The 27,682-nt window shown below is 43.4% G+C and overlaps 1 protein-coding gene across 2 annotated transcripts in view; it reads left to right on the top strand.

The window, feature by feature from the left end:
* TRAPPC10 (trafficking protein particle complex 10) overlaps positions 1-27,682 on the top strand; it is a 69,076-nt gene that overhangs the window by 25,715 nt on the left and 15,679 nt on the right. The window contains exons 4-15 of one of the 2 annotated variants that reach the window (XM_038760059.1): positions 1,485-1,681; positions 3,929-4,124; positions 5,648-5,759; positions 8,215-8,462; positions 11,891-12,037; positions 14,858-14,972; positions 16,695-16,771; positions 18,646-18,737; positions 21,080-21,220; positions 22,461-22,573; positions 24,376-24,755; positions 26,653-26,794. In XM_038760059.1, coding sequence (XP_038615987.1) covers positions 1,485-1,681; positions 3,929-4,124; positions 5,648-5,759; positions 8,215-8,462; positions 11,891-12,037; positions 14,858-14,972; positions 16,695-16,771; positions 18,646-18,737; positions 21,080-21,220; positions 22,461-22,573; positions 24,376-24,755; positions 26,653-26,794 — 1,960 coding nt within the window. Of the gene's footprint in view, positions 1-1,484; positions 1,682-3,928; positions 4,125-5,647; positions 5,760-8,214; positions 8,463-11,890; positions 12,038-14,857; positions 14,973-16,694; positions 16,772-18,645; positions 18,738-21,079; positions 21,221-22,460; positions 22,574-24,240; positions 24,756-26,652; positions 26,795-27,682 lie in introns of both variants that reach the window. The other variant, XM_038760058.1, reaches the window with a different exon arrangement.

Raw genomic sequence — 27,682 nt, 5'->3', positions numbered from 1 at the left:
TGCTTTTTCCATTGAGCCACGCTGCTTCTCTACCCCAATCCTTAGTACAGTGCTTGACATATAGTAAGAGCTTAACAAATATTATTATATAATATAATAATAATTATTATTATTGTTGGGGTGCGCATGAAAGGTCCTACTAACTTCCTTTCACCCAGGAGTCAGGGCCTAGTGGCAAGAGCATGGGCTTGGAGGTCGGGGGACGTGGGTTCTAATCCTGGCTCCGCCACTCGTCTGCTGTGTGACCCTGGGCAAGTCATTTAACTTCTCTGTGACTGTTACCTCATCTGTAAAATGGGGATTAAGACTGTGAGCCCCACATGGGACGACCTGATTACCTTGTGTCTACCCTAGAGCTTAGAACAGTGCCTGGCACATTGTACTTAACAAATGCCATAATTATTATTAAATGGTGGCCCAATTCTCGTTGACTCGTATGGTCGGTGCCAGAATAGAGGGCTCTTGATAGGTCAGTTCTCAGGGGCCTCTTATCTTTTGTGGGGTTGGGCACTTTGCCTGGAGCTACCCATTTTCTGAGAATGGGGATTGGGGAACAATTCCATGCGAGACCCTTGGATGTAAGACATCCTAACTGGGATGGTTTAAGGAGGCCAGCTATTGGACCAGTGAGTAATTCCTCACTTTACCCCTCTCTTCTCTTTCACCCTCTCAGTTGGAAGTAGAACCCAATAGCTGTTCTTGGCCCAAAGGCTCCATTTGTCTAATGTCAGCCAGAATTAGAACCCAGGTCCTTCTGGCACCCAGGCCTGTGTTCTTATCCACTAGGCCTCGCTGCTTCTCTATATTCTTGCAATGAAAATAGGCTTGTAAAAATGTCAACTCCTGCGTTATCAGTTCTCTGAGGGCGCAGGAGTTGCGTTCTTGAAGAACCCTGCATCAAGGACAGTTTGCATCACAGTGACTGACAGCTGCAACCTTATGTACAACCCTTTTTTTCTAACATTAGATCCTGTTCTACCCAGGCTGGTGGGCACTGTTCAAAGAACATTCCCTAATTTTTTTTTTTCTTATGATATGAAAGCACTTACTTTGTGTCAAACACTGATCTAAGCACTGGGGTAGGTACAAGTTAATTAGACTGGACACAGGGTTTGAACCAAAACACGTAGTGAAGACCCATGAGATTTGGGAGAATTGACTGTTAGTTGCCTTTTTTTTTTTTAATCCAAGGAAATTGCAACAAACGTGCAACATAAACTCTCAGAGTAATGAATGGAAAGGGCAGTTTGTGGTCATTTGTCCAGCCTCCAAGCAGGTGAATAACTAAATTGCCAAAAGGATAATATTATTAGATTTTTTTTGATGTTAAACTGTCAGAACTGCAAATGCAGATATTTTTGAACTGATTCCTGAAGGTATTCATTGTTGGATAATTTATCTGCTATAATTGGAATTGTAAAAATCTTAAATTAAAGGAATTTAACTTGATTGGCTTTGTCAGTGACTCATAATTTATTTTCTAGGACACTGAAGTCTATAAAGCCACGGTAAAAGATGACATCACCAAATGGCAGAATGTTCTGAAAGCCCATAGCTCTGTGGATTGGTTAATTGTGGTAGTTGAAAGTGATGCCAAGAAAAAAAACAAAACCAATATTCTTCCCCGTACATCCATTGTAGACAAGATAAGAAATGATTTTTGTAATAAGCAGAGTGACAGGTAAGAGGTTTCTTAATCTTAACTTTCTGTTAATTGCCACAATAGCTCATTTTAGATGGTTTATGGTCCACTCTTTCAGAAATTGTAAAAAGGATGACTTAAGTTATTGTGTGTATGTTTTAATAGTATTAATCAAGTGCTGTTCTAAGCGGTAGTTATAAATTAATCAGGCCAGATAGTCCCTGTCCCACATGGGGCGCACAGTCTAAGTAGGCAGAAGAACAGGTATTGAACACCCATTTTGCTGTTGGGGAAACTGAGGCTCAGAGTTAAATGCCTTGCACAAGGTCACACAGCAGTAAGTGGCAGAGCTGGGATTAGAACCCAGGTCCTATGGCTCCCTGCTTTGTCTACCAGACCACTTCTGCTTCCCTGAAATTTAACCAGGCTAAAGTTCTGGTTAGAGATGCTCATCTCACATCCTGCAAATTTGGTTTGAAGTTCCAGATTAGAGGATAACAAGGTAAATCCTTTCTCCTGCAGGGGGTTTGATGATCGCTTTCTAGCTAAGTTTTATGAGCTTTGAAATATAGTTCTTTCCATTTGCTCCCCAGATGATGGTTTGGAAGTACCAGTCCTCAGTATTAATTTTGAGGTGAGAAGGCTTTCCCACTTCCTCAGTTGCTTTACTGGCTACTCAGCCTCGGGCCTTTGGGGCTCCCATCCATCTCTGCTCCAGCCCCAAGGGAGAGGAAACATCCTCTCCCACCTCCCCACCACAAGTATGGGATCTTCGCAACTTTGAGAACATTTGGAAGGCTTTGGAGACTAGTGAACCAAGCCATGAGGCGCCTGAAGCTCTGCCACAATGCCCTATCATTCTTGTGTTTTGTGGTGTCTTCTTTCTTGTGAATCCCCATCCACTTCGAGCCCTCTTGTTCTCAGGTTGGGAGCCCCTAAGGGGGATAGGGACCATGGGTAATTCACACCAGTTTATTTATTTCCCAGTTGACGGTTTAGTGTTTTGCGTACAGTGGGTGCTAATAACGAGTATTACTACTACTATTGGAATAAAAACTCTCATGTAAATATAGGTGTGAGTATTGCCCAGCTTGTGAGGGGAAATTTTTCCGTCCCTTGCATGGGCATGTCTGCCTCATAAGGATGGAGTTGAAAAACCAAGAAGTGCGGGGTAAATGAGGGAGTTCGTTAATTTCCAACTATTTTTTACCTATGACTGCTGGGTCTTTTCTTTTTTTGGTTCATCAAAGCCTCAGTAATCCTAGAAATTATCTAAATGTCTAATTTGACTGAGTCTCTGCAGTAAAACTTTGTATCTGATTTTTCCTTTTCATTGATGGTGATCAGGTAAGATCCCGTTTATCTAGAATGAGTCATTATAGAGCAATTCTTGAACGTTGTCTGTAGCTGCCCAAAGAGAAACTTTGAGCTGATATGTAGGGACAGCCTGTCTGTCATGGGATGGCCACTCTGAATCCTGTGTCCTGCGTGGGTATCAATGTTTGGATATTAGGGTCAAATAAGTCTACATTTTCTCTTCCTTTTCCCTTTACCATCAATATCGGAGAGGTTTTGGGGTTTTTTTTTGCCTGGAAATTGTGACTTTTGGCCTTTTGGAGACAGACTGTGTTCATGGGCTGCTCCTTTGTAATGTAATGATATTACAAAATCTACACTTTCCAATCAATATCCATTTGAAGGGTTGCCTCTGGATGCCAATTCAAGGTATATCCAGGAAACCTGACTTGGGATATAAATTTAGGATGGAGCGTTAGTCTAACCGCAGTATCCACTGGATCTTCAAATGCAACATTCATGATTTTGGCAGCTTTTTTGGGTTATTGTGAAATAATTTGTAACTGTTCCCACCTGTATAATATTTCATCAGTGCATCGTCTACAATGGTGACATTCCTAGGATACCTTTGGAGGAGCAGCGTAGCTTTGTGGAAAGAGCCCGGGCTTGAGAGTTAGAGGACGTGGGCTCTAATTCTGTCTCCACTTAAGTCAGTTAACTTCTCTGTGCCTCAGTTCCCTCATCTGTAAAATGGGGATAAAGACTGTGAGCCCATATGGGATAACCTGATTACCTTGTATCTACCCCAGAGCTTAGAACAGTGCTTGGCACATAGAGCTTAATAAATACCATTATTATTATTACTATTATTTTTGTTAAATCTCTCTCAAAAAAACTCCTAGACCCCTGGAAAATGGCATAGAAGGGCCTTACGTATTTAAAATGAAACTATTTCCCAGTTGTTATTACTTTATTTAATGTGTTTTGCAGGTGTGTGGTACTCTCTGATCCCTTGAAGGACTCTTCCCGTACTCAGGAATCCTGGAATGCCTTCCTGACCAAACTCAGGACCTTGCTTCTCATGTCTTTTACCAAAAACCTAGGCAAGTTTGAGGACGACATGAGAACCTTGAGAGAGAAGAGGACTGAGCCAGGCTGGAGCTTTTGTGAATATTTCATGGTTCAGGTTTGTGGCTAGATACAGGAAGAACCTTTGCTTTTCTCCTCAAGTGAGAAGATTGTGGTTTCTAGGAAACTTATCTCTCTCTCTCACTCTCATGCTCTCTCATTCCCTCTCTCTTTCTCTCTTTCTCATTCTTGCTCTCTCCTTTTCTCGTTCTTTCTCTTTTTATGTTAATGTTTTTTAAAAAAGAGAACCTAGTAGATTTTCTATCCTCATATAACTTTCTTAGCTTCTTTGCCCAAGATCAGTTGTGATCTCTAAGGTATATATTTCCTGTGTTCTTTATACTATGTATATATACTATACTATATACTAAGGTATATAGTTCCTAGCCTTACTTGGGACAGGTCACATGGCTATTTTAATCATGGTTTTGGGTTAGGTTTTGTTAGCCTTTCGGTTAGGTGAACATAGACGTGAGTGCTTTTTTTTGGGCAAATGAACCACAGTATTAGGTGTTCCCGGTTACGTTAAGTTTTAGCCCCTTTTTGGCATTATTTGTCTATAGCTAAATCTGGCCATGATAAACATTGGTTTTAGCAAAAATTTCTAGACAATATAACTGCAAGCACTAGACATTTTTTACTCACAATTTATTCTTGGTGTCCTCAGAACAAAAGTCAGTCACTTCACCAGGAAGCCTTCTTTAAAGGTGCACCCTGTTTTGTGTGTAAAGAGAAGGGTATTTATCTTAGGTTTCATTTTGGGAAAAGCTCACCTTTCATGCCAAGACTGAGGAGGAAGCTATATTCAGTTAAGAAAAAGGAAGTTCATTTTAAGTCCCCTGTCTCTTGAGAACCAAGATTTCAGCGGTTTGAGAGAGGGCCTATTTTGACTTGGTCCCTTGAATCAGGACGGGATAGGTAAGTGTGCTTTCAGGAAGAGAAGCACGTTTAAGGAGACCAGGCGGATTGGTAGTTAATTTAAAACAATTCATAGATGCCTTCCAGAAAACCTTAATACGACTGGACTCTGATGTAGTTGACATTTCTCATGCCTCACCCCCTTTAGCATGAATCAGAATCCTTCTTGCTAAGGGGCTTTGAATGGAAAAAAGTTATCCTGAATTATTTGGTTTAAGTGAGCACCTCCCCACCTGGCTTGGTCCTTCGTTCTCCACTTGAGGGTAGGTAGGAAATGAGTGTTGGGGTTTCCAGGAATTCTCTGGGGAAGGAGGAGGCCAAAGGAAGAGCCTTTTAGGGGTGGGGCAGAACAGCGGAGGGATGTCTTTGCCCCCTGCTGAATCTCACTGGGCGGGACCCAGGGGTAGCTGAGTGGTGAAGGGGCCTGCCAGAGCCATCAGAGTTCCTTCTAGACCGTAAACTCCTTGTGGGCAGGAAATGTTTCTGTTAATTGTTATATTGTACTCTCCTAATTGCCTAGTACAGAGCACTGCACACAGTAAGTGCTCAATAAATACGATTGAATGAATGAAGGCATACTTTCGTCAACAAAATCAGGTGCGAGTTACAAAAACAAAACTCGGTTGACTTTGTGTCTTTTTTTGCTGGGGGGGGGGATAAAAGGAGGAACTGGCCTTCGTCTTTGAGATGCTGCAGCAGTTTGAAGATGCCCTGGTGCAGTATGATGAACTAGATGCCCTCTTCTCTCAATATGTGGTCAACTTTGGTGCCGGGGGTAAGTGCTTTTGATCAGAGGCAATTCAAGAAAACATTTTCTGAGCGAGGCTGGTTTGCCCTTTCCTGTTTCGAAGAGGGCCTTCAGCTGTTGTGAGAGCCCTCCCAAAGGTCACCTTCCCCGCTTTCTGTGGAGTCATGGAAAAAGACCACTACCTTGACGAAGTGGCTATATTAAGCACTGGGAAATAATCTGAGAATGGTAGGCCAGCAGTGGAGCTGGCACCCTAATTTCTCATTTAGATTTTGACATCAGGCTCTACACGAATGCAAAGCTACATTCGAGGTAAGCAGCAAATCGTCAGTGGTATTTATCGAGCGCTTGCCGTGTGCAGAGCACTGTACTAAGCGCAAAGCCCAGTGGCTGCCGGGGTAAAGCTCCTTTAGCATGGGGGCCGTGTCTCTTCCTTCTCTCATCTGTTCATAAGTGCCCAGTTTGGGGTTCTGCATCCCGTTCAAGCAGTTTGACCATCCTCAGGGTTGCCCACCCACCTAAAATTGCAGGTGATAGTCCTGACATCATTACTGAAATGACCCCTCCTGCCTCGGTAGCCCGTTAATCAGGGCAGGGCCATTTTTTTTAATGTTCAGGGTAAATTCCTCAAACTGGAATTGACATGAGTAAGTTCACCTAAATAAAATGAAGACTTAGTAGTGTTCAAAACTGAGGAGGTGGAATTCCGTTCCCCTCTAGCTATTTTTATATTTTGTTTTTATTTTTCATTGGGATTTCATTTTAGAAAGGAGTATACTCTCAGCTGAGGAAGTTTGGGCTCTAAAATGAATACAACCTATTGCTGTATTTTTGTTTGTGAACAGAGGTTTCCTGCTAGAACACACTACATTTAGCCCTCTGTCACAGTAGCACTATTGAGTTTCAATCCCAGCACATCTTAGAATTCTCTCCCATTTCACAGTGAGCTAGACTGTAAACTCATTGTGGGTAGGGAATGCATCTACCAACTGTGTTATAATGTTATATTGTACCTCCCAAGTGCTTAGTACAGTTGATTGAGCTCTGGTTTTTTAGCACAAGCCAAGTTTCATTGGCCCAAACACCTCCTTCCCTTCACATTCTGCCTCCTCAATTACCACTCAACCCTTGAAATACTTTTAACTGACTTGAATGGAGAGATCCAAAGCTCGTTTCAACAGCTGTGGTTCTGTTTTGCATTAGAGTAATGATGCCTTTTTGCCAAAAAAGATTTGAAAGATAACACCTGGAAAACTCAGTATTTACAGATGCTGATATGAAAAAAATCCCATTCAAAGTCTTTTATTAGCACGTATTGACATTGCTATTTGATCAGGCAATGATCATTTTATCACTAAGCATTATTTGGCTTAAGTCAACTATTTGGCTCATACAAGTGTATCAATTCACTTTACCTTATTTGCTGTGGGAAACTAAAGGTCTTTTTATCACTCTTTCTCTTAACAGTCTACACCAATCATTATAACCCTGTGCCTGTAGGGGTATTGAAGTTTAAGGCCAGTATTGTTTTCAGTTCTCCCAGTTCAAGATAAATTGCAAAGTTAACCTTGGCTTAAGTGTTTCCCTTCTCGCTTTGAAATATTTTGACTGACTGAAGGAGAAGAATAATGTCCTTTATAAAGTGCTTGCTGTGGGCTAAGCGCTGGACAGATACAAGATTTAGAGGTCAGACACTGTCTTAGTCCTACACAGGACTCTCAGTCCATCTCACCCCCATTTTGCAGATGAGAAAACTGAGGAACAGTGACTTGCCCAAGGTCAGTGGCCACTTGTGGAGCTGAGACTTGCATCTGACTCCCAAACCTGTGGCTTTCCCACTGGGCCAGCCCCATGATTAGAGCCTACTTCAGTTTAGTGTAGATAATGGCAGATCTTTTTGCATAAATATCTGTAGTGTATTAGCATGAGATGACTTTTTTGCTGATTAGGAAGGGAGACACTTTGAATATTATAAGTAAGCTTTTTATTTAAAATAAAGTCCTAATTACCGGTGTGCCTTCTTTAACATCATACCCCCAAAATCTAATTCAGAATCTTTTATTATTAGTATATGAACCCTTGGAAGTTCTTCAGGAATGGGAGACCTATGCAGAGCAACACTTTAGAGAAATGATGGGGAGAGCAGAGTGAAGTATGAACTGGAGTGGGATGAGGCTGGAAACAGGGAGGTCAGTGAGGAGGCTAATGTCATACTCAATTTGGGTTTTGGCAGTGGTCTAGATGAATGTGGGAGCTGTTTGGAAGGAAAGGAAGGGGCAGGTCCTGGAAATTTCACCTGAACTCTTTTCGTATATTGTGTTTAAAGGTGCTAACCAGGGAACGGTACTATTTTCATGGACCCAAATGAGAATGCTACCTGGGAAGCCCTTGGGCTGGGGTTGACAAAAAATATCTCAATGGAATAATCCCAGGAAATAAAGGTTGTCCTCTTATTCTGCACATATGTATTTTTTTTTTAAAGATGGTGCAAAGTGGCTGACTTTTTTCTGCCAGCCAGTGAAGAGTTGGAATGGACTGATCCTGCGGAAACCAATAGATATGGAGAAACGGGAGTTGATCCAGAGCCAAGAAGCCACCCTGCTCGACCTACGCAGTTATCTGTTTTCTCGCCAGTGCACGTTGCTTATCTTCTTGCAGAGGCCGTGGGAGGTGTCTCAGCGCGCACTGGAACTCCTTCATAACTGTGTACAGGAGCTAAAGCTGCTGGAAGTGAGTGTCCTGTTGAAGTACTCCCAAATATCTGCATGGACCAAGACATCTAAGCTGTTGTTAACCTTTTTAATTACTGGTCTGCTTTCTTTTTTAAAATCTTTTCTGAACGATCATATTTTTAAAAGTTACTTCTGTTCGTAAGGGAGTAAAGTGGTGCAGTTTTGTTTGGAATAGTTTGTCTTCTGATCAGGTCCTTTATACTTGGCTTGTATTCGTACATACTTTTGTAGCTAATTGTTGCATATACAACACACCCCTGTGCTATTTTGTAGCAAGTCACGGATATTGCTCATGTAAAGTATTTGTATTGGCATACGGGCAAAATAATGGGAGAGATTGTGAGTGGTTTTTTTTTAAGTGGTATTTTTAATGGTATTTGTTACAAGATTACTGTGTGTCAGGCACTGTACTAAGTGCTGGGGTAGATACAGCTAATCAGGTTGGATAGGTAGGTCCCTGTCCTACATAGGGCTCACAGTCTTAATCTTTTTTTTAATCATATTTGTTAAGCACTTACTGTGTGCCAGGCATTATTCTAAGCATTGGCGTAGATACAGCGCAATCAGATTGGACACAGTCCATGTCCCACATGGGGCTCAAAGTCCGAATCCTCATTTGACAGATGAGGTAACTGAGGCACAGAGCGCAGTTAAGTGATTTGCCCAAGGTCTCCAGTGAGCCGCACCTATTGTGGCCTCGGCTAAGAAAGCATTCAAGAGATAGGAGTGCTCTTGCTGATTTCCGCCAATTCTATAGTTCTTAAGCCTAGTGACAAGGCATGATGGACCTTTTAAACTTGACTAAAATTTACAAATTTAATAAACCCATGTTCTCAATAGGATTCCGAGTCACATTAACTTTTCATGGTATGGGTTTTCTAATTATCCATCTAGAATCTGGCTTTTAAAGCTTTTGTTTCCTCCAACTCCAAAGGGCCAAGATATTGAGTGCCTTTCTTGAGCCATCTGCTGTTTTATCCACCCTCTTCCATAGTTTTCGCTCGTGCTTTTCCTTCCAAATGAGATTATCCCAGTCATGTTAATCTATCCTGGTAATCTTTCCTTGCTTCTAATCATTTTCATTGCACTTCTCTGCACCTTTTCTAGTTCTGCTCTGTCCCTTATGAGGTGGCGAAAAAATCAAAATGCTGAACGCGAAGGGAGGATATCATCATTGATTTAAACTGGGTTGAATCTATACTCACCCTCCTCTTCAGTGATGCTCCCTGCACAGTCTCTTACCACGTTTGCCAGCCTCCCCATTTTTCAAACAGTTCTGAAGGCTACTGTCCCACAGTGTTCCGATGGGGAGATAGTGAAGCTGGATTCCCACTGGGCTTGTTTATATCTTTAGGAAAACTGGCCGTCCCAGCAGTAGTGTGCTGCATCTAGGTGGAAGTTTGTTCGGTGCAAATTGCTTAGAGGAGCACCCGTTGTGAGAGACCTGACAATCAGAAAGGAGAGTTTTGTTATTTTACCAAAAAAACCCCCCAAAGCCTCAAGAATGTGCAAACTTAGCACTCTCTCTTGTGTCCGTGTCCTAGAAAATTTGAGGTTCTCCCTTCCCCCCTCCCCATTGTGCTCTCTGCAATAGCAGCCGCTTTAGCATCCTCCTTAATTATTAGTTGGTCACCATACTTCTGGATGTTAGCAACCTGGCAACATGTGGCTTGTGTCCCAGAGAATGGCACAACAGTACATCCTCATTTTGCCACCAATCCCGGGTTGTCACTTCATCACTACAACCGTTTGGCTCTGTCTCTTTAACCCATCTGCCCCTGCATGAGCACCATGAGGGGACTCTGGAAGGGGTGAACTGCCACCACCCTGCGTTCCCCTGTCCCTTCTCTTCATTCTTGGATTTGAAAGCAGTGAAAAACCCTTACCAATTCTTACTCTTGTCCATGTTTTTAATTCGCTCAATTCAACGGAAACTAATATCTGGGTTGCAGCGAGTTTGCCTTCAAGATCTACAGTGGTGACTTTACAAAATCAGAAATGAATTTCCTTCATGAAATCTATATCTGCTGCCACATTATAGGCAGTGTTTTTGGGTTTTTTTCCTCTTGCTACTGTGAGCTTCTTGTGGGCAGGAACCTTTCTACTAGCTCTGTTGTATTGTATTGATCTTTCCTTGCTTCTAATCATTTTGATTGCACTTCTCTGCACCTTTTCTAGTTCTGCCATGTTCCTCTCAAGCATTTAGTGCAGTGCTCTGCTCAGAGGAAGCACTCTATAAATATCATTGAGTGATTACCATGGTAGGTCCTCTTCATGATACAACCTGATTAGCCTGTATCTACCCCAGCACATAGTACAGTGGCTGGCATATAGTAAGCACGTAACAAATACTATTTAAAAAAAGGTAAGGTTTGTGTCTTTGAGTTGAATCAGTGTTATAGCATTAGGTGGGAAGAACTGGACAAATGCACATCTCATTTACTCATGTATTTGTCTTAACTGATTTGCATCTACCCCAGTACTTAGAACAGGGCTTGAAACATAGTAGGTGTTTAACAAAAACCATAAATAAAGGTGGCAAAAAGTGTGTATCCATCCGTACATGATTATGTTACCTTTTCATCCCTGTGCCCAATGATCAGGGGCAACCCTTTGCCTGTTGAATAGCTCCTTACCTTGGGAGCAAATATTATGTAAAGTCAGGTCTAGAATATGTAACTACTCATGGTTGTTAATTAAGAGGATCCTGGAGCTTGACTTTTCGCATGCAAGATGGGATCCACTGGGTGTTGTTAAATTTCATTTAAAAAACAAAGAATCAGAACATTTTCTTTTATCTCGTCTCTGGGTACACTTGTGCCTTTTGGGCTAAGGTTGTTGAACAAATCCCATTTTCCCAGTATTCCGTATGCTTTTTTTATCATCTGTAATGTTTCGCTTTTAATGGCATGACTGCATTGAGAAAGTCTTTGCAGCTTCTTCTCTGAAAGTAAGTCATTTAAAAATCTTGTTAGCGTGCTATCCAAGTTGTTAAATGGATAGCTCAAGTTTTTAACAAAGCGTCTGTGCTTTTTGAGCCAGCTGTGGAACTAACTCTGAAATGCTTTGGTTATGACCCACTCAGGTATAGAATCCAGTACCTTAAATTTGACTCTGCATGGGGTTTCTTTTACAGATTTTGCCTAAATAGTCACTTGAAGAAATTTATCTTGAAGAAATTCCTCATTGCCATCCAATTCCTCATTCACACATAATACATGTAACACTTTTTTTTTTAGTGGCCAGAGCACATTTTGCTTTCAGTACCAGTGTATGTGTTTATGACCATTTGGTTCCCAAGCCAAACAGATAAGGCTGAAGCAGAAAATCTAGCCTCCTCTTTGCTCTCTTCTGAGTTGTTTCTGAAATGATTTTTCAAGACTGTAGTTTTGCTGAATTCCAAATAACTCCAGTACCCTTTCTCAGGTTTCTGTCCCTCCAGGAGCCTTGGACTGCTGGGTGTTTTTGAGCTGTCTGGAGGTGCTACAGAGGATAGAAGGTTGCTGTGATCGTGCACAGATGGATTCAAATATCTCCCACACCGTCGGCTTATGGAGCTACGCCAAAGACAAGGTATGCAGCTGCCGGGAGAAAAGATGAAAGGAATTGGAATTGTTTAGCTTGAAACTAAGGAGCTGCTGAAGTGTTCGAGCATGTGAGTGGTCCCCTCTGAGAGGACGCTGACCAACTGAAGATCAAATAGAAGGAAATGGACTTACATTGAAGCAGAAGAGATTTTGGTAAGGCCAAGTACTGGATTTAAGAAAGAACCGGCTAGAACTCGGCTTTGATAAAAGTCTCAGCAAGGCCATTCTGGTATGAAAATTGTATTGGAGAGCCGGGGTGTGTCTCTTTGTCATGGGGCTGGGGGGCTTTTTGCTGCGGGAGTTGGTGGCCTCATTCATGTGAGCCTGAATTTACAGTCCAGTGGGGGAGAACTGACAGTAGTGGCTTGAAGAGTTAATGTTCTTTCCAGCATACCTAACCTCCTCCTCCTCCTCAAGGAGTGGCCTTAAGCACTGAGAGAATTGGGCCATTTGTTCTGTTTTTTCTCCAGTTCACAGAAGCCTAAAGTGGTGGCTTTTGCTGTTCCTTGGTATTGTCCCTCTTGGGGCTTTTTTACTGTGGTTTCAGGCCTACGTCCTTTACCTGCTTAATAATGTTAATAGAGTAAGGAAATGAAGAGAGTTTAGTGGTGACAGTAGGTGAAAGAATAGAAAGGTTCTGTCTTGTTTCCCTTTCATCCTTTATAGTTTCAGGTGTAATTAATAGGAGAGACCAGCTAAGTGGATACAGGTCCTGGATTAAAATTTTTTTTTTTTGTAATGGTATTTGTTTAAACGCTTACTATGTGCCAAGCACTGTTCTGAACAGAATCTGAGAAGATCAGATTGAACACATTCCCTATCCCACATGGGGCTCTGAGTGTAAGTAGATTTGCCACCGCATGCCAACCTGAGATCCTTGATGTCTGCTGGTCTTGCGGAAGTTATCATTGATGTTTCAACTCCCACAGGACTCACTTCACGGATAACCTGGTTGCTTGCTTCTAGAGCTAGCGGTGGGGCTCGTTGCCCCCTCACTCCTGTTTGAGTTTTCAATTTGGGGGTTTGTACATTGAATGTATGACTCTGTTTGGGTTCAATTCTAAACACCTTGAGGATTAGGTTAATTTCTAAAGCATTTAAAATGCTTCGGATCTCTTTAAATGTAAATCGTAGACATTTCCTCTCCAGGCTTGTGTCTGGCTGTCCTGGTGGATTTTCTCCTGGCGATTGGAATGGGGTCCCGTAGTTTATGGAGGGCTCAGGGGCGGGACTCTAACCCTCCCCATCCCCTGCTTCCTCCATGTTAGGAAGGCAGGGATCCTGAACTAAATGGTGTTGGCCAAGGCCCTTGAATATTTCCTATATGGGAGGGACCGGCTCAGAACGGAGACACACTCCTCCGACCCCTGATTCAGCTGCACAGGTCCCAGTGCCAGGACTGCATCGTTCTGAAGCTCCTGGGGATTGAAGGGAAAGCACCCAAGGCAGGAAGGATGGGTTCCTTAATGGCCAGAGAACGTGCCTACCAACTCTGTTGTACTGTACTCTCCCAAGCCTTTCAGTGCAGTGCTCTGCACACAGTAAGCACTCAATGAGTACCATTGGTTGATTGAATAATTGTGGTATTTATTCAGAGCGTATTATGTGCCAAGCACTGTAGTAGGCACTGGGGTAGATCACATATCATTAGGTCCCACATGGGGCTCTCATGATACGTAGGCGGGAGAACAGATATTTAATCCCTATTCTAAAGATGAGGGAACCGAGGCCCAGAAAAGTTAGGTGACTAAGCCAAGGTCACACAGTAAGCAGGTGGCCAAGGTGGGATTAGAAAGACCTATGCTTTTTCCACTAGGCTAGGCTCCTCCTCCTTACCTTTAGAAAATGAGTGACTAGTAAAACCAATTTCAAGGAGAGGAATAAGCCATTAATACGAATTTATCATTTTTGACTTAGCCTACCCACAAACAATAAGTGCCCTAATTTTTTTTAAAAAAAGGCTTCATCTTGACGAAGATGTAATTTAAACTGGAAAAATTCCAGTGGGGAGGGGTCAGGATGTATAAGATTTATATATCTTGAGAGGGCAGAGACTAAGATGAATTAGTTAATCGGGTGGTTGTGTGAAAATGGAACAAATGAAAGAAAAGCAGTTGGTGAGCTTGCAGAATTATTAGCGGTCGAGGTCAAATTGGAAAGCTGGGTTGTAACTGCTCTTAGCTATTGAGGGAAAGATGAGCTTAATGAAATCTGCTTTAAAGCATGAACCAATGATGACCTGTGGGTTCAGCATGAGCTAGGATTTAACGGTTCCCATTTCAGTCTGCAACTTCAGTCATCAGGCCCACTTACAGGGAGTAGAAAGACTCCTTTTTGCTCCTTGTAGATGAAGTGCTTTTTGATTTTCTTCTGAACAGTTGGAATACTTGGGAGAGTCCACTTGAGGCAGTTCTCAGTTAAGAACAGAGAGGGGCAGAGAACATGGGCAGGATTATGAATTTGTCTTCTTAGAAAGGAACTAGTCGGGCTGCAGGAAGTAACTCACCATAACTGGTGTGGGCCATTCATTCAGGATGGAAAAAGATGAATGTCATTCCATTGGCTTTCCAACCTGCACCTAAAAATTAACTTTTGAGTGGGTTTAGGAGTTTGAAAATACCATAATGAATACCGGCTTTCTTGAACCAAGAATTTCTTATCTTGATCTTCTACAAGTTCAACCCATTTGGGATTGTGACTGAGGGTTCAGCTTTTTTTTAATGGTATTTGTTAAGCGCTCACTATGTGTCAAGCACTCTTCTAAGCACTGAACTAAGTCCCGCTTTCTCTGGGCTTATCTCAACAGTTAAAGTCCCTGGGATACCTGTGTGGACTTGTGTCAGAAAAAGGACCCAATTCAGAAGATCTCAACCGAACAGTTGATCTCTTAGCAGGGTTGGGAGCTGAGCGACCGGAGACAGGTATTGGACTGTTAGAATATTTTCTTCTTTATGGGAGGAAGCTTCTCTCAGTGGTTCAGACTATTCGGGAGCAAGTGAAACCTAAGTGGTATCGTCACTTTGAAATGTTTGTGTTCTGGGAGACCAGTAATAATATTTTTCAAGATCAGAAACTCTTCTAATCTTGAAAAATAGAAATATTAAAACATCCACGGGTTGCCTTTGATCATTTAGAGAAGTCTTGGAACCTGTTCCATTATCAGAATTGTCCCATGATCAGAATCGTGAAGTCCTGGAAGTGATGGAAAGTAAAAGAAATCACGTTTTTTCCATAGGACAGACACTGTTCTGCTCGTTCTAAAGCTGGTGGTGTTCATGGTGTTCCCTGTCAATTTCAAATACTGTTATCTCCTGTTTGAGACACTCTTGGAGCTACTCTTTCAGCCAGATTCTCTCACTGACTGTTATTCCCTGGAATCTTTTTTCCTTTGGGAGAAGCAGTAGCTCTTTTGGGTGGCTAGGTTACAGTTTGGAAAATTACTCCCGCAGTGCACCAGTGGCATCCAGTGTTTGCTCTTCCTATCAGTTATTTGTCCTTTTCAGGTGTTGGTGAGTTAACTCACTAGTCGCAATGTATTGATTTATGCATTCCACTGTTGAAGCACATATTGTCCATCTTTCCATACTGAAATTTGTTTAGTTGTAGTAGCAGCAGCATTGATTGAGTCCCCTCTGGGTGCAGTTGCATGGTTCTAAGTGCTTGGGAAAGTACAACAGATGCACAAGATATGTTCCCTGCCCACAAGCAGCTTACACCCTGATTGGGGGAGACGGACAAGTAGAGAAATCAGAATAAATAGCTGATATAAATAAACAGTACCAGTGAAGAGTAAGGGCAAAAATAAATACATAAGTGCCAGAGGTGACTTCTGGGCTGATACCACTCAGGAAACGGGAATTAATTGGGGAAGACCTGTTGGAGGAATTGGGATTTCTAGAAGGGCTTTGAACCTGGGTGGGGCTATTTCTGTCGGTTTTGATTGGGGAAGGAGTTCTAAAATCCTCAAGGGCAGGGATTAGGTATTTGACTTGTGTTGCCGTCCCCCAGGTGGTTAGTACATTCCTCCTGAATTTAGTAAGTGCTCAAAAATATACTACGAATCAATTGTAAACATCAATCAGCCAAAGATTGGGATTTGCCGTAATTGAAAATATAAATGATTGGAATTACCTGCCCGGCTATTAAATAGCCTGTTCCTGACTCACCAGCAATATGGTGTAGCCTTTGTTTTAGTTATGAAAAGAAAAATCAATCCATCGTGGATGATTAACTAGAATGATTTATTGTGTTAAATCATTTGAAAGAATAAAGGACTATTTGAATAGTCTTATACTCTTTTTGTTAATATTTTAATTGAAAAGTAATAAGTAATAAGCAACCAAGTTAATTTGGTGGTTACACTGTTATTGGGATTTCCCTAGAGTAGAATGAGATGATTTGGCTAAAGAAATACTACTCTTAATTTGGAAAGGTAGTTTAATACATCAAGACATTAAGCGCTTAGTACAGTGCTCTGCACACAGTAAGCGCTCAATAAATACGATTGATGAAGACCTTATTTCAGAGAACTAGTAAAGCATTTTCACATAGTCCAGTCATTTGGGATTTGAAATATGCATGTATGCTCGGATTGATATAAATATTGAAGCTCAATAAAGTCTTCCTATTTATTTTTGTTTAAGCCAACACTGCACAGAGTCCTTACAAGAAACTCAAAGAGGCCTTATCCTCCGTAGAAGCTTTTGAGAAACACTACTTGGTAAGTATTGCCCGGAATGTATTGTACGTAACATTGGTCAGGAAAGGCGAAGAAGCCCCTGAGGAGGGAAGAACCCACCATAGTAGAGGGGCTGGGAAGTAGATAGCAGCCTCCTGCTTTTGGGCTTTCTGGAGACCAGAAAAGTGTGCTTACTTCTCTAGAGGTGTAGGTGTTGGCCATATTAGCTCATTTTAAGTAGGTCTCCTTCTGGGTATGTCTGGAACCACTAAAGCTTCAAAGACCCACTGATCACTAGGCAGATCTGGGTAGCCTCAAGTAGCCTGATGGATCATGGCCCTGCCCCTCTGGCCACCTCCTCCAGTTTTTTCGATCTGCAGACGAGGCATCTCCTGGAAATCTCCCCGATGTCTTCATCTGTGTTTTTCAGGTATTTTGAGCTATTTAGGTGGAGTGGAGGGAGATGCAACTGCCCCTGCCCCCTTCCTTTTTCTCCTTGGACAGGCCAGAGAATACCTTATTCCCTTTTAGGTTTTGGGGAGCAACACTGGCCCCCATCATTGTCTGAGGCAAACCCCTCCCGATGAGAGGCACGGGGGGTTGCTTTGGCCTTGAGTTGGTTGACTTCAAGCCAGAGGGCAGAGACTAGTCAATCAAGGTGCCCTCCCAGGCAGCTCTAGACAGCGCTGACTCTGCCGTGGTCCAAACAACCCGACTTCCCAGCAGAAAGTCAGGTCTCTAGAGGTCCGGAGTTACTGCAGCTGACCGGTCCATCCCGCTAAAGGACAAGAATGACCGAACAGTCATGCCAGGTGGCTTTTGTAGCTCTCCAGTGGTCCGGGCATGCTCAGAGGAACACCTAGCTCCTATTAGTGGTTGTGGTCACACATCTTGAAAGAACTAAGGTTACAGATAAATAATCCCTGTTCGTCTACTCCCATTCTAACCTTGCTTCACCTGCAGGCAATTTGAACAAATAGATGCAGGAAGGGTTAGTGACGGCGAGCTTTCCAGACACAAAAAGGACGGTGCGTACATCTCATTGGGTAGGCTGGGAAGAGTAGGAGAATCTGAGGAACAGGGGACACTTCCAAGGAATGGAATCCCCTTGGCTTGCTTGAATTACAGTGAATTAATTTGCCCAGCCTGGAAAGGAATTTTGAAAAGCGAAAACAACTTAAAAATCCTTGCCCACTTTCACAGCTGGAGTGTTTCCTAAGAGAGGGGCCAAAGTTATTTTTAAAATGTAATTATGTAATTCTGGGTTATTGGCCACCTAGCTTATTAAATGCTTAACTTTTCAGAAATGCTCAAAATTAGTCTCTAAGGAACAGTAGTTCATTCTGGGAGCCATAAATGCTATGGGGACAAAGGGAATGATTGCCCCTACAAGCTTTTTGGGTTGAGTCTTGATCGTCCCTAGTCTCTGAAAAGACCTGAGTGTCTCCAGTTGAGGCTGAAAAGATTCAAAACGGTGACTTGCAGGCCTATTACCTCTTCAAATTCTGCTCCTCCCAGTCCCCCACCCCCTTATAAAATCCCTGTCTCCTCCCCCTGGGCTTTTTGCCTCCACTCTCGAATGAAAAGTTGCATCGATGATGGAAGTGACCTCTCAGCGTATGTCTTTTTTTGGAATTGCATGAAGATTATTCGTAAGAAATTGGTAACATCCAGTTTGCTCAAGTTAATTAATAGTTTGAGTGAATTTATGAGGTTTCCTGAGTGGCAAAGAAGATCTTGGGTAGTAAAGATCATAAACGCTTTAGTCAGTTAGTCACATAATTATCCTGAGTAATGTCATCCTGAATTTAAAGAAGGATATCCAAGCAGCCTGAAATATTTGCTGTGGTCATGAGGAAATGTATGGACTACTGATTTTTTTTTCTTTACTAATCGTATGCTTTATCTCAATGCAGGATCTGTCCCATGCTGCCATTGAAATGTACACGAGTATTGGAAGAATTCGATCAGCTAAACTCGTTGGAAAAGACTTGGCAGAGTTTTACATGTAATTGATCTTGGGTCATTAATACAAAAATTGCACACTTTAAATACTTGGACAGATCAAGTAGGAAGGGACAGTAATGACTATTCATGGTGCACATACCTAATTAGGGACTTCTCTCTTTAAACTCAGCATAGTAAGGCTAGGTAGTACTAATAAGGGAAATAAACTTTCTTGAGGGCAGAATCTGTGGATTCCAAGTATTATGAGGTTTTTATAAGTAGAGTAAGCTCAATTTCTGAAATGTATTATCCAGTTGTTTTTTAATCCTCTGAAAACAATTTTCATCACACAATGGGCACTGCTTTCCTTTGAAGCTCAATGCCAAATCATGAAATGATCTGCATATTATTCCTCTCTTTAATTGAGACATAAGAGAATCCTTTGGAAAAGACCCCACATTGTTGGAGACAAAATAATCACAGGATTTGACGTTTAGAAATTTGTTAAAGCATTTGATTCATCTTACAACCTGTTAGATTAGCAAACTTAAATATTATATGTTTGCTAGGGGTTCTACCTGAAGCCCAGGCAATTTCTCCCACTCCTCCTCTCCAGACCCTGGTAGTAGATACTCAGTATAGATCATTGGAAGAATTTCTGAGAGGCAAATGAAGTTAATTGGCAGAATTATGTTTCCTCTTTCAATTGGGCATTTGATTTCTTGGTTTCATCAAAATGGGCAAGTGGGCACTCAGTTTCCTGCCATGGGCGCACCGTGGAACGCTGGGAAGGCCCTAACTGTGGCCAAGGCTATTCATTCATTCATTCAATTGTATTTATTGAGCACTTACTGTGTGCAGAGCACTGTACTAAGCGCTTGACTTGGCTATGACTAATAGACATATGCAAGAAGCCCATAACTCTTCTTCTAGCCAGGGTTCCCTATAGCTTTTAGTTTTGCATTTATCCCCATCCTTATGTTGTATAAAAAATAGTAATCATAATAATTGTATTTAAGAGCTTACTAAGTGTCGAGTTCTCTACTAAACACTGAGGAAGATAATAATAATAATAATAATAATGGCATTTATTAAGCGCTTACTATGTGCAAAGCACTGTTCTAAGCGCTGGGGAGGTTACAAGGTGATCGGGTTGTCCCACGGGGGGCTCACAGTCTTAATCCCCATTTTACAGTTGAGGTAATGGGGGCCCAGAGAAGTGAAGTGACTTGCCCAGAGTCACCCAGCTGACAGTTGGCGGAGCCGGAATTCGAACCCATGACCTCTGACTCCAAAGCCTGGGCTCTTTCCACTGAGCCACGGGGATTAAGACTAATCCCCGTTAAGACTAAAGATACAATATAAGCAGATCGGACAAAGTCTCTGTCACATGTGGGGCTCATTATTTGATTTTTTTTTCCTTCATATGTCTACCACCAGTCCCCTTTCCCCATTTATTGTTTGATTGTGAGCCCCTCGAGGGCTAGGGCCCATGTCTAACTCTCACCCATGTGTTCCTTCCCAGTGCTTAGTCCAGTATTTTGCATGCAGGAGACGCTTAATATGTATTATTCCTACTCTTGGGTGCACTGAGGGGGGTGGGGGGTGTTCTCGTGTGGGGAGAGAGTCCTGCTGTGATAAGGAGAGCAGCCCCAAGCACTAGAAGAAGGATGAGAAGGACAGGGGATCAGCACAGCTCCTGTGGCTTGGTACACTCCTGAACACCCCTGCGATTTGCACTTTCAGCTCGCCTTTCTTCACTCTGTGGGCCTTTAAAGGGCCTGGTTTGGGCCGGGCAAGCCGTGGTGCTGGGTCAACAGAGTTTGAAGCTTCTACAGCTCCTTCAAGGAGCCTGAGGAGGGGGGACTACTATTGGTAGAGACTAAACAGTAATGATGATGATGATATTTGTTAAGCACTTACTGTCTGTCAAGCACTTTTCTAAGAGCTGGGCTAGATGCAAGCTAATCAAGTTGGTGTCAGTCCCTACATGGAGATCGCAGTTTTAATCCCCATTTTACACGTAGGTAACTGAGGCCCAGAGAAGTGAAGTGACTTGCCTAAGGTCACACAGCAGAATTTTGGCAGATCTGGGATTAGAACCCAGGACCTTCCGACGCCCAGGCTCTGTCCACTAGGCCATGCTGGCCCTCATGGTTAGGGCTCACTGCCTCGGTCTCTTGGGCCACAACTCTCCCTCCCCTTTTCCCCCAGCTGCAAAAAACCTCTTCCTTGGATTTGGAGAGAAGGGAGTGATGCTCATTGGATGGATGGGTGCTACCACCTTTTTTTGAGGGAAAGGGATGAAGGTAGGAGGAGAGGTGGGCTGGGCTGGGTTTTGAGGGTTGAGCCTAATCTCACTTAGCAGCAGTTGAAACTTTTTGTGTGTGTATACTTTGCAAGGAGGAAAAAGTCTCCCCAGCAAGCAGAAGTCTATCTTCAAGGGGCCTTAAAGAATTATCTGGCGGAAGGCTGGGCACTGCCCGTCACACATACGAGGAAGCAGTTGGCAGAATGTCAAAAACACCTGGGTCAAGTGGAAAAGTATCCTTTCGTGCTGAGTAGACCTAAGATGAAGGCTGTGGTTTGGCAAGAAAACCTGGGCCTAGAGTGTGGTATATAAGTTCCGTAGGGAGAAGATGTTCCCTAATTGTTTCGGGTTCATTCCCCGTCCTAATTTACCATTGTGTTCTGGGTTGTTGATTGTAAAATGCATCTAGAACGAGGCTGTTGCTTTATTTGGTGGGAGGCCGATGAGAAGTGGGGAGAGGTAATGGCCACGTAGCAATAATGAGCCTTATCCTTCCCCCGGGGCTGAGTAAGGAGGAGCATTCTGGGGCTGACCCATAGACGACACATCTGTGGACGGGTATAGAGTGATGTTCCTTGGCCTCCATGTGTTTGGCCCTAGGGGCTTTTCCTGGGGCAGGATGGCTGGTGGGTCACGGCAGCATTTTCTTCTTCAGTGCAACAGCCCTCCCCTTTGTTACCCAAACAGCTCCACTCCTAGACTCACATGGGCAGAAGCAGGGAGAGGGGCCTAGGATCTCATTCCCACCTCTTCTCCTAGAGAGGTGTTACTCTTCCTTTGGGAGCCATGCTGTGGAAAATCAGGCTCCATATCTTAGCCCTCCTTGATGCCAAACTAAATTAGGCCTAGGTTTTCCCTTCTGATATAGGAAGGATTTTTATTCCCTGAAACTAGTGCATCACTTGTTTGACTCTCCAAAGGGAGGCACACATGCAGAGCTTGGATAAGGAAGAAAACAAAAGTTTCTGTTGCATCTATAACACAAGCCTCCTTCCCTTTCTCCCCGTGGTCCTCTCCCCCCACCCACACCTATACCGTTCCAGACCAGAGATCCTGAGTGATCCCACCAATTCTTTCACAATGTGGAAATGTTTCCAAATGCTAACCTTCAAAGATTGTGCACTGTTGGAATGAGAGATTCCTTTCAAACCCGGTCACCCTTGGGAAGCTATTCCCTAAATATTTGGACCCCGTGAGTAATTCTGCACATCCCTCCACTTCAGAAGTGGTTCCGTAAACGAGGAGACGTTTTGAGCTGGGCCGTGGGAGTTATCAATCAATCAGTCTATCAATCAGTGGTATTCATCGAGCACTTACTTTGGACAGAGTTTTGGGATAGGACGGTGCAACAGAGTTGGTGGACACGTTCCGCGTCCACAAGGAGCTCTGACTGTTTTTTATTGTGGGAGTAGTTGATGCTGAAATTGTTCCTGGAAATACCTTTTTTCTTCTCTCCTTAACACCACTTACCAGCTACCTTCAGACCAGCAGCCTTTTAGCCAGTGATAGCCATTTAAGAGAGGTTGAGCGTAAATACTTCTGCCAAGAAATACTAAACTTTGCCAACCAGCAAACAGATAGCCAAGGTGAGACCTAATTTATTGTGAAATTCAGCTCTTAGTGATGATAATAATGTTAATAACAATAATAATAATAACTGGCACTGGTGAAGCACTTAACTGAGCACTGTTCTGAAATCTGGGATTGATAGGTTATAAGCAGATTAGATGCATTCCCTGTCCTGTCCCTCTCCAAGTGGGGAGAGATAACAGATATTGAATCCCGATTGGACAGATGAGAAAACTGAAGCAGAAAAACTTGACAAGTGACTTGTCCAAGGTCACATAGCAGACAAGTGGCAGAGATGGGATTAGAACCCAAGTCTTGTGTGCTCTCTCCACTAATGCCGTGCTGCTTCTCAGGCATCCAGAAATATTTTTAATTCCTGGAGGGAGGTGATGCCTAATGGATGCTACCCTCTAATAAGCCTCGAAGCCAATCCCTAAAATCATAGGCTCAGGTATATGTCATCGTTGGATCTCTGCCGTCATGGATTCAAGTCATTCTGGCTAAGAGAACCAGTAGGCTTGGCTCTAAGAGGAGCATTTGGTGTGAGAACTTTCTTCGAATTTCTCAGTTTCTTTCATCTGCCTAGGTCGATGGGCACAAGTTGCTGAAGCCCCTGGCTCTGCCAAGTGCTCAGTCCATAATGTTCCTGAAGTTATTATTTTGTTGTTCAAGTTCTCTAGTACCTTTGTATGAATACAATTTTCTACCATTACTAAAATATTCAGTCACCTTTCCATAACGTTGCTTCTTCCTTATCCTCTTTCTATGAGATTGAGGTCCTGCAATTCCGTTTGCTGAGGACAGCTATTTTTTTGAAGTCTTCTAGGCCTTCATGTCTAACTTAATCTTGAGTGCTAAGAGGATTGGGTCATCAAGGGGACTTTTTGTGTTATTTTTGGAGAAGTGGATATGGGCAAGATTTGGGGCCCTTTTGTGGTTCCCTTAACGGGACTAGGGTGGAGTCTAAGCTCCGGGTGGGCAGGGAATATGCCTCTTGCTGCAGCCGAACCGTCCCATGTGCTAAGTACCCCTTCCCTCCCCCAGTGTCTGAGGGCACCCCTGATGTTTTTTCAAAGCTCTGGCGCAGTTGCCGGGGATTTCTGCAGTGAATGCGATCAATGATATCTCCTTGCTGCACGGTAGCGTTGGAGTTCCTTACGGCCTCTGATCGTTCTTCTCCGTAGGCGATCTCAGTACAAACTGGTGGCCTTTGGTCACCTGTGGCCTTTCAAAGCCAAGGGGGGGACAAATGAGTCAATTCCTTATGCTATAAAACTTATTATAGTTTGATTTAAACCCATTTCCTGTCTGTTTGTGCCCTTCTTGACTCCAGATTAGTTCTATGGCTGTTTTTGCTTGGGGCTAATGTTCTGAATGGCAAGAAAAATTAGTTTCAGAGCCAGGCTCTGAGAACCGAGGTTGAGTTGTTTCTTTTGCATTTATATTTGACGTGGTGGTTTTAAGAGGTTTTTTTTTTTTTTAACATACCTGGGTTCTAAAACATGATTCTGTATTTGATTCCATTTTGAACTTTTGAGAAAAGATATTGATGCTGCCAACTCATAAAATTCTACTTGGACTTTGTGGTTCTGTCTTGTGATATAGACTGACTTGTAAGATATTGCTCTGGATAGCTGCAAATCTGCAACTTGGAAATAAACCCCGTTTCTATATATATTTTTAGGTCACAAAGTAATACTATCTATGCATTCCTTTGCCCAACTGAAAAATCTCCACTTTGATCCTTCAAATGCTGTTGTCCATGTGGGCGGGACTTTGTCTATTGAGATAACTTTACTGAGCCAAATGCCCATCCCAGTCCAGGTGGAGCAGATTGCCATCAATGTTCACTTCAGCATTGAGAAAAACAGCTACCGGAAGACCGCCGAGTGGCTCACCAAGCACAAAACTTCCAATGGAATTATCAACTTTCCAAGTGAGGCTTCCAGCTTCCCTTGGTCCCGAGATCACCTACCCGCCCTGGAGTTGTACGAGATGTACGAAAAGAGCCCCTCGGATAACTCGCTGAACACCACGGGGATCATTTGTAAAAACGTCCACATGCTCCTGCGGAGGCAGGAGAGCGGCTCTCCCGCGGAAATGCCGACCGGGGTGACCCTGGAGGACGGGGCCCACGTGTTGAGGTGTCGCAACGTCACCCTGGATCCAGGAGTCAATAGGCTAACTTTTGTCACTCAGGTACGGTTCGACGATTTGAATCGCGGGCCGACGGTGCTGGGGAGTCCCTGCAGTCGCCGGGTAGAGCATAGGCGGCTGCTGTGCGAACGTCTCCCGGATAACCCGGTCAAACAACATTCTTTTGGAATGGCTCACCCCAACTTTGACCTTGGGAAATCGGGGGATAGCTTTGCTGATTTACTCTAGAAAGTTATCCCCCGGCGACCCGAAGAACTGGCATGCCTGGCGTTTCCCCAACTTCTAAGGAATGCTCCGATGAACGTGTGTCCTGTCCTTTGTTAATGGGATAGTGGTAATGATGTTGTTACCTGCTTTCTGTGTGCCAAGCTCTATGCTGAGCACTTCGATAGATTCAGGAGAACCAGATCTGACACATTTCCCGACCCATGTGGGGCAGATGGCCTGAGAGGGAGGAAGAATGGGTTTCGGATTCCCATTTTATAGAAGCGGAAACTGAGGCCCAGGGAGGGTAAGCAACTTTCCCGAGGTCACCCAGAAGACCAGTGGCGGAGCCGGGACTAGAACCCAGATCTTCTGACTCCCAGTCCTGAGCTCTCTTCGCTAGGTTGTGCTGCCTCCACGGCTGGGTGCCGATGAGAAAAATTCACTCATTTGTTGACAAGACTGATCTCAGAAGGGTGGAAAACTTTCCTGCTGTTCCTGATTTTAGTCTTTCCCACCGTTTTTCAAACTATGAACTCTGTTCTGCAAAACAGATCAAAAATATTTAAAATCACATCTTCTCCCATCCACGGTATATATCTACAATACATATGTTTGGCTGTGTCCACTATCCCAAAGCGATGTTACTGGAGGGAAGAATGAGTAGTTTTTTTTACCTTCGAACATGCTTTTATAGTTTTTAATCACGTCTTGACCATTGCCTCTGACACGGCTACACATCCCTATGGGAGCAACTTCATGTAGATTGGTTTTTCCCAAACTAAAATTCATTCAATTCATTCATTCAATTTATTGAGCACTTACTATGTGCAGAGCACTCTACTAAGGGCTTGATAATGATGGTGGTATTTGTTAAGCACTTACTATGTGCCAAGCACTGTTCTAAGTGCTGGGGTAGATACAAGGTAATCAGGTTGTCCCACGATGGGCTCACAGTCTTAATCCCCATTTTACAGATGAAGTAACTGAGGCACAGAGAAGTTAAGTGATTTGCCCAAAGTCACACAGCGGATAATTGGCGGGGCCGGAATTAGAACCCACGACCTCCGACTCCCAAGCCCGTGCTCTTTCCACTAAACCACGCTGCCTCTCTTTGGTGTCACTTCTTCCAAGCCTGTCCATCTGAAATTTTCAAGATTAAAGGCCACTCCACTGATCTTAGGCCAAGAGAAACATGGTAGTCGTGGTAGTAGTACTGTATGCCCACTTAGTGCAGTGCACTGTATTAGCCGCTGAGAAAGTTCAGAATAAAGCAGTGACACGTTCCCCGCCTGCAAGGCGCTACAAACTGCATTGGGGGAAGACAGACTTAAAAATATTTTCTGCTGGAGTCATCGAAGTAAATAACTGTATAATTGAATTAACATTGATGCCTGAGTCTTGAGGATGGGAAATCTTAGTAGAAGGGGTGAGAACTTGAAATGGATTCATCAGTGGTGTTTATTGAGTGCTTACTGTATGCAGAGCACTGTACTAAGTGCTTGGGAGAGTACAGTGCAGCAGAATTGGTTGACACGTTCTCTACCCACAACGACAAGCAGATGAGTCCCTGAAGACTGTCAGCCCTTGGGCAGGGAATGTGTCTGCCAACTCTGGTTTGTTGTACTCTCCTAAGCTGTTAGTGCAGTGCTCTGCACATAGTAAATGCTCGATAAATACCATTGAGGGATTGATTGAGTTTTGTCTTTTTTTTTTTTTTTTTTGGGTGGTCCAGGCTAAAGAGCCTGGAACGTACACTCTCAGGCAGCTGTGCACCACTTTGGGGCAAGTGCAGTTCGTCCTCCCTCACATTTACCCCATAGTGCAATACGATGTGTACTCGCAGGAGCCGCAGCTCAAAGTGGAGCCACTAACTGGTAAGTTCAGTCCTCCCCTAATATCTGTCCATGTGGGATGTCCCCGGGATTTTCCTTTACTCTTTCCAGAAAATGTGCAGCAGCAGCAGAAAATTCCCCAGACGCTGAACCCTTAGTTGGCTGCTCGGATTCTCTCGTCTCCCTCTGTTCCGGATACCCGCACCCTGGTGTGCTGTTTTGGCTGGTTTGGTTTTTGCTTTCTGACTAAAATCAGGCAGGAGGCAATGCGAGGAAGGGAATCTTACTTCCTCCGGGAGCATTTCTAATATGTGTGCTCTGAATTTAGGATTTGGGTGCTGCAAAAGTAGACCCGATCTCAGCTTTCCGTCATCTCCGTTTCCTTGGCAGACACTTCTTGCCCTGTGCCCCTGTTATGCTTGGAATCTACTGCAAAAACCCATGCCTATGTCTCAATAGGACATCAGTTTCCCTTCTTAACCATTGTTTTGTGAGCAGCGCACACCTGAATACCGAGGTGTTCTTGGGCAAAGAATGAAAGAGATGTTCTCTCAAACACTCCCCCTGAGGGAAGGTGTTCTCATCTTTGGCAGTGTCATCTTCACACCGAAAAACGAGTTGACGACTTTGAAGCTGCTTGCTGAAGCAGGTAGAACTTCAGCTCCACAGTATTAGTGGATGGAATCCAGAGATGTCACTGAGAGATCAATTGATTGATCCTTCATTGAGCGCTTACTGCCTGCGGAGCACTGAATTAAGCACTTGAGACAATTCAGTACAATAGACCTGTTAGGATACAATCCCTGGCCTCAAATTATGCCTATGAAAAAACAACAACGTACCTGTTTTGACCCTCTGCCATTCATTATCGCCTTCCCTGACATCCGTCCTCATGATAAGAAATGTATCAGTTAATATCTCTAATAATAG

This window comes from Tachyglossus aculeatus, chromosome 18 (assembly GCF_015852505.1).
Source record: "Tachyglossus aculeatus isolate mTacAcu1 chromosome 18, mTacAcu1.pri, whole genome shotgun sequence".
Lineage (NCBI taxonomy): Eukaryota > Metazoa > Chordata > Mammalia > Monotremata > Tachyglossidae > Tachyglossus > Tachyglossus aculeatus.
This window is presented reverse-complemented; position numbering and strand designations above follow the sequence as displayed.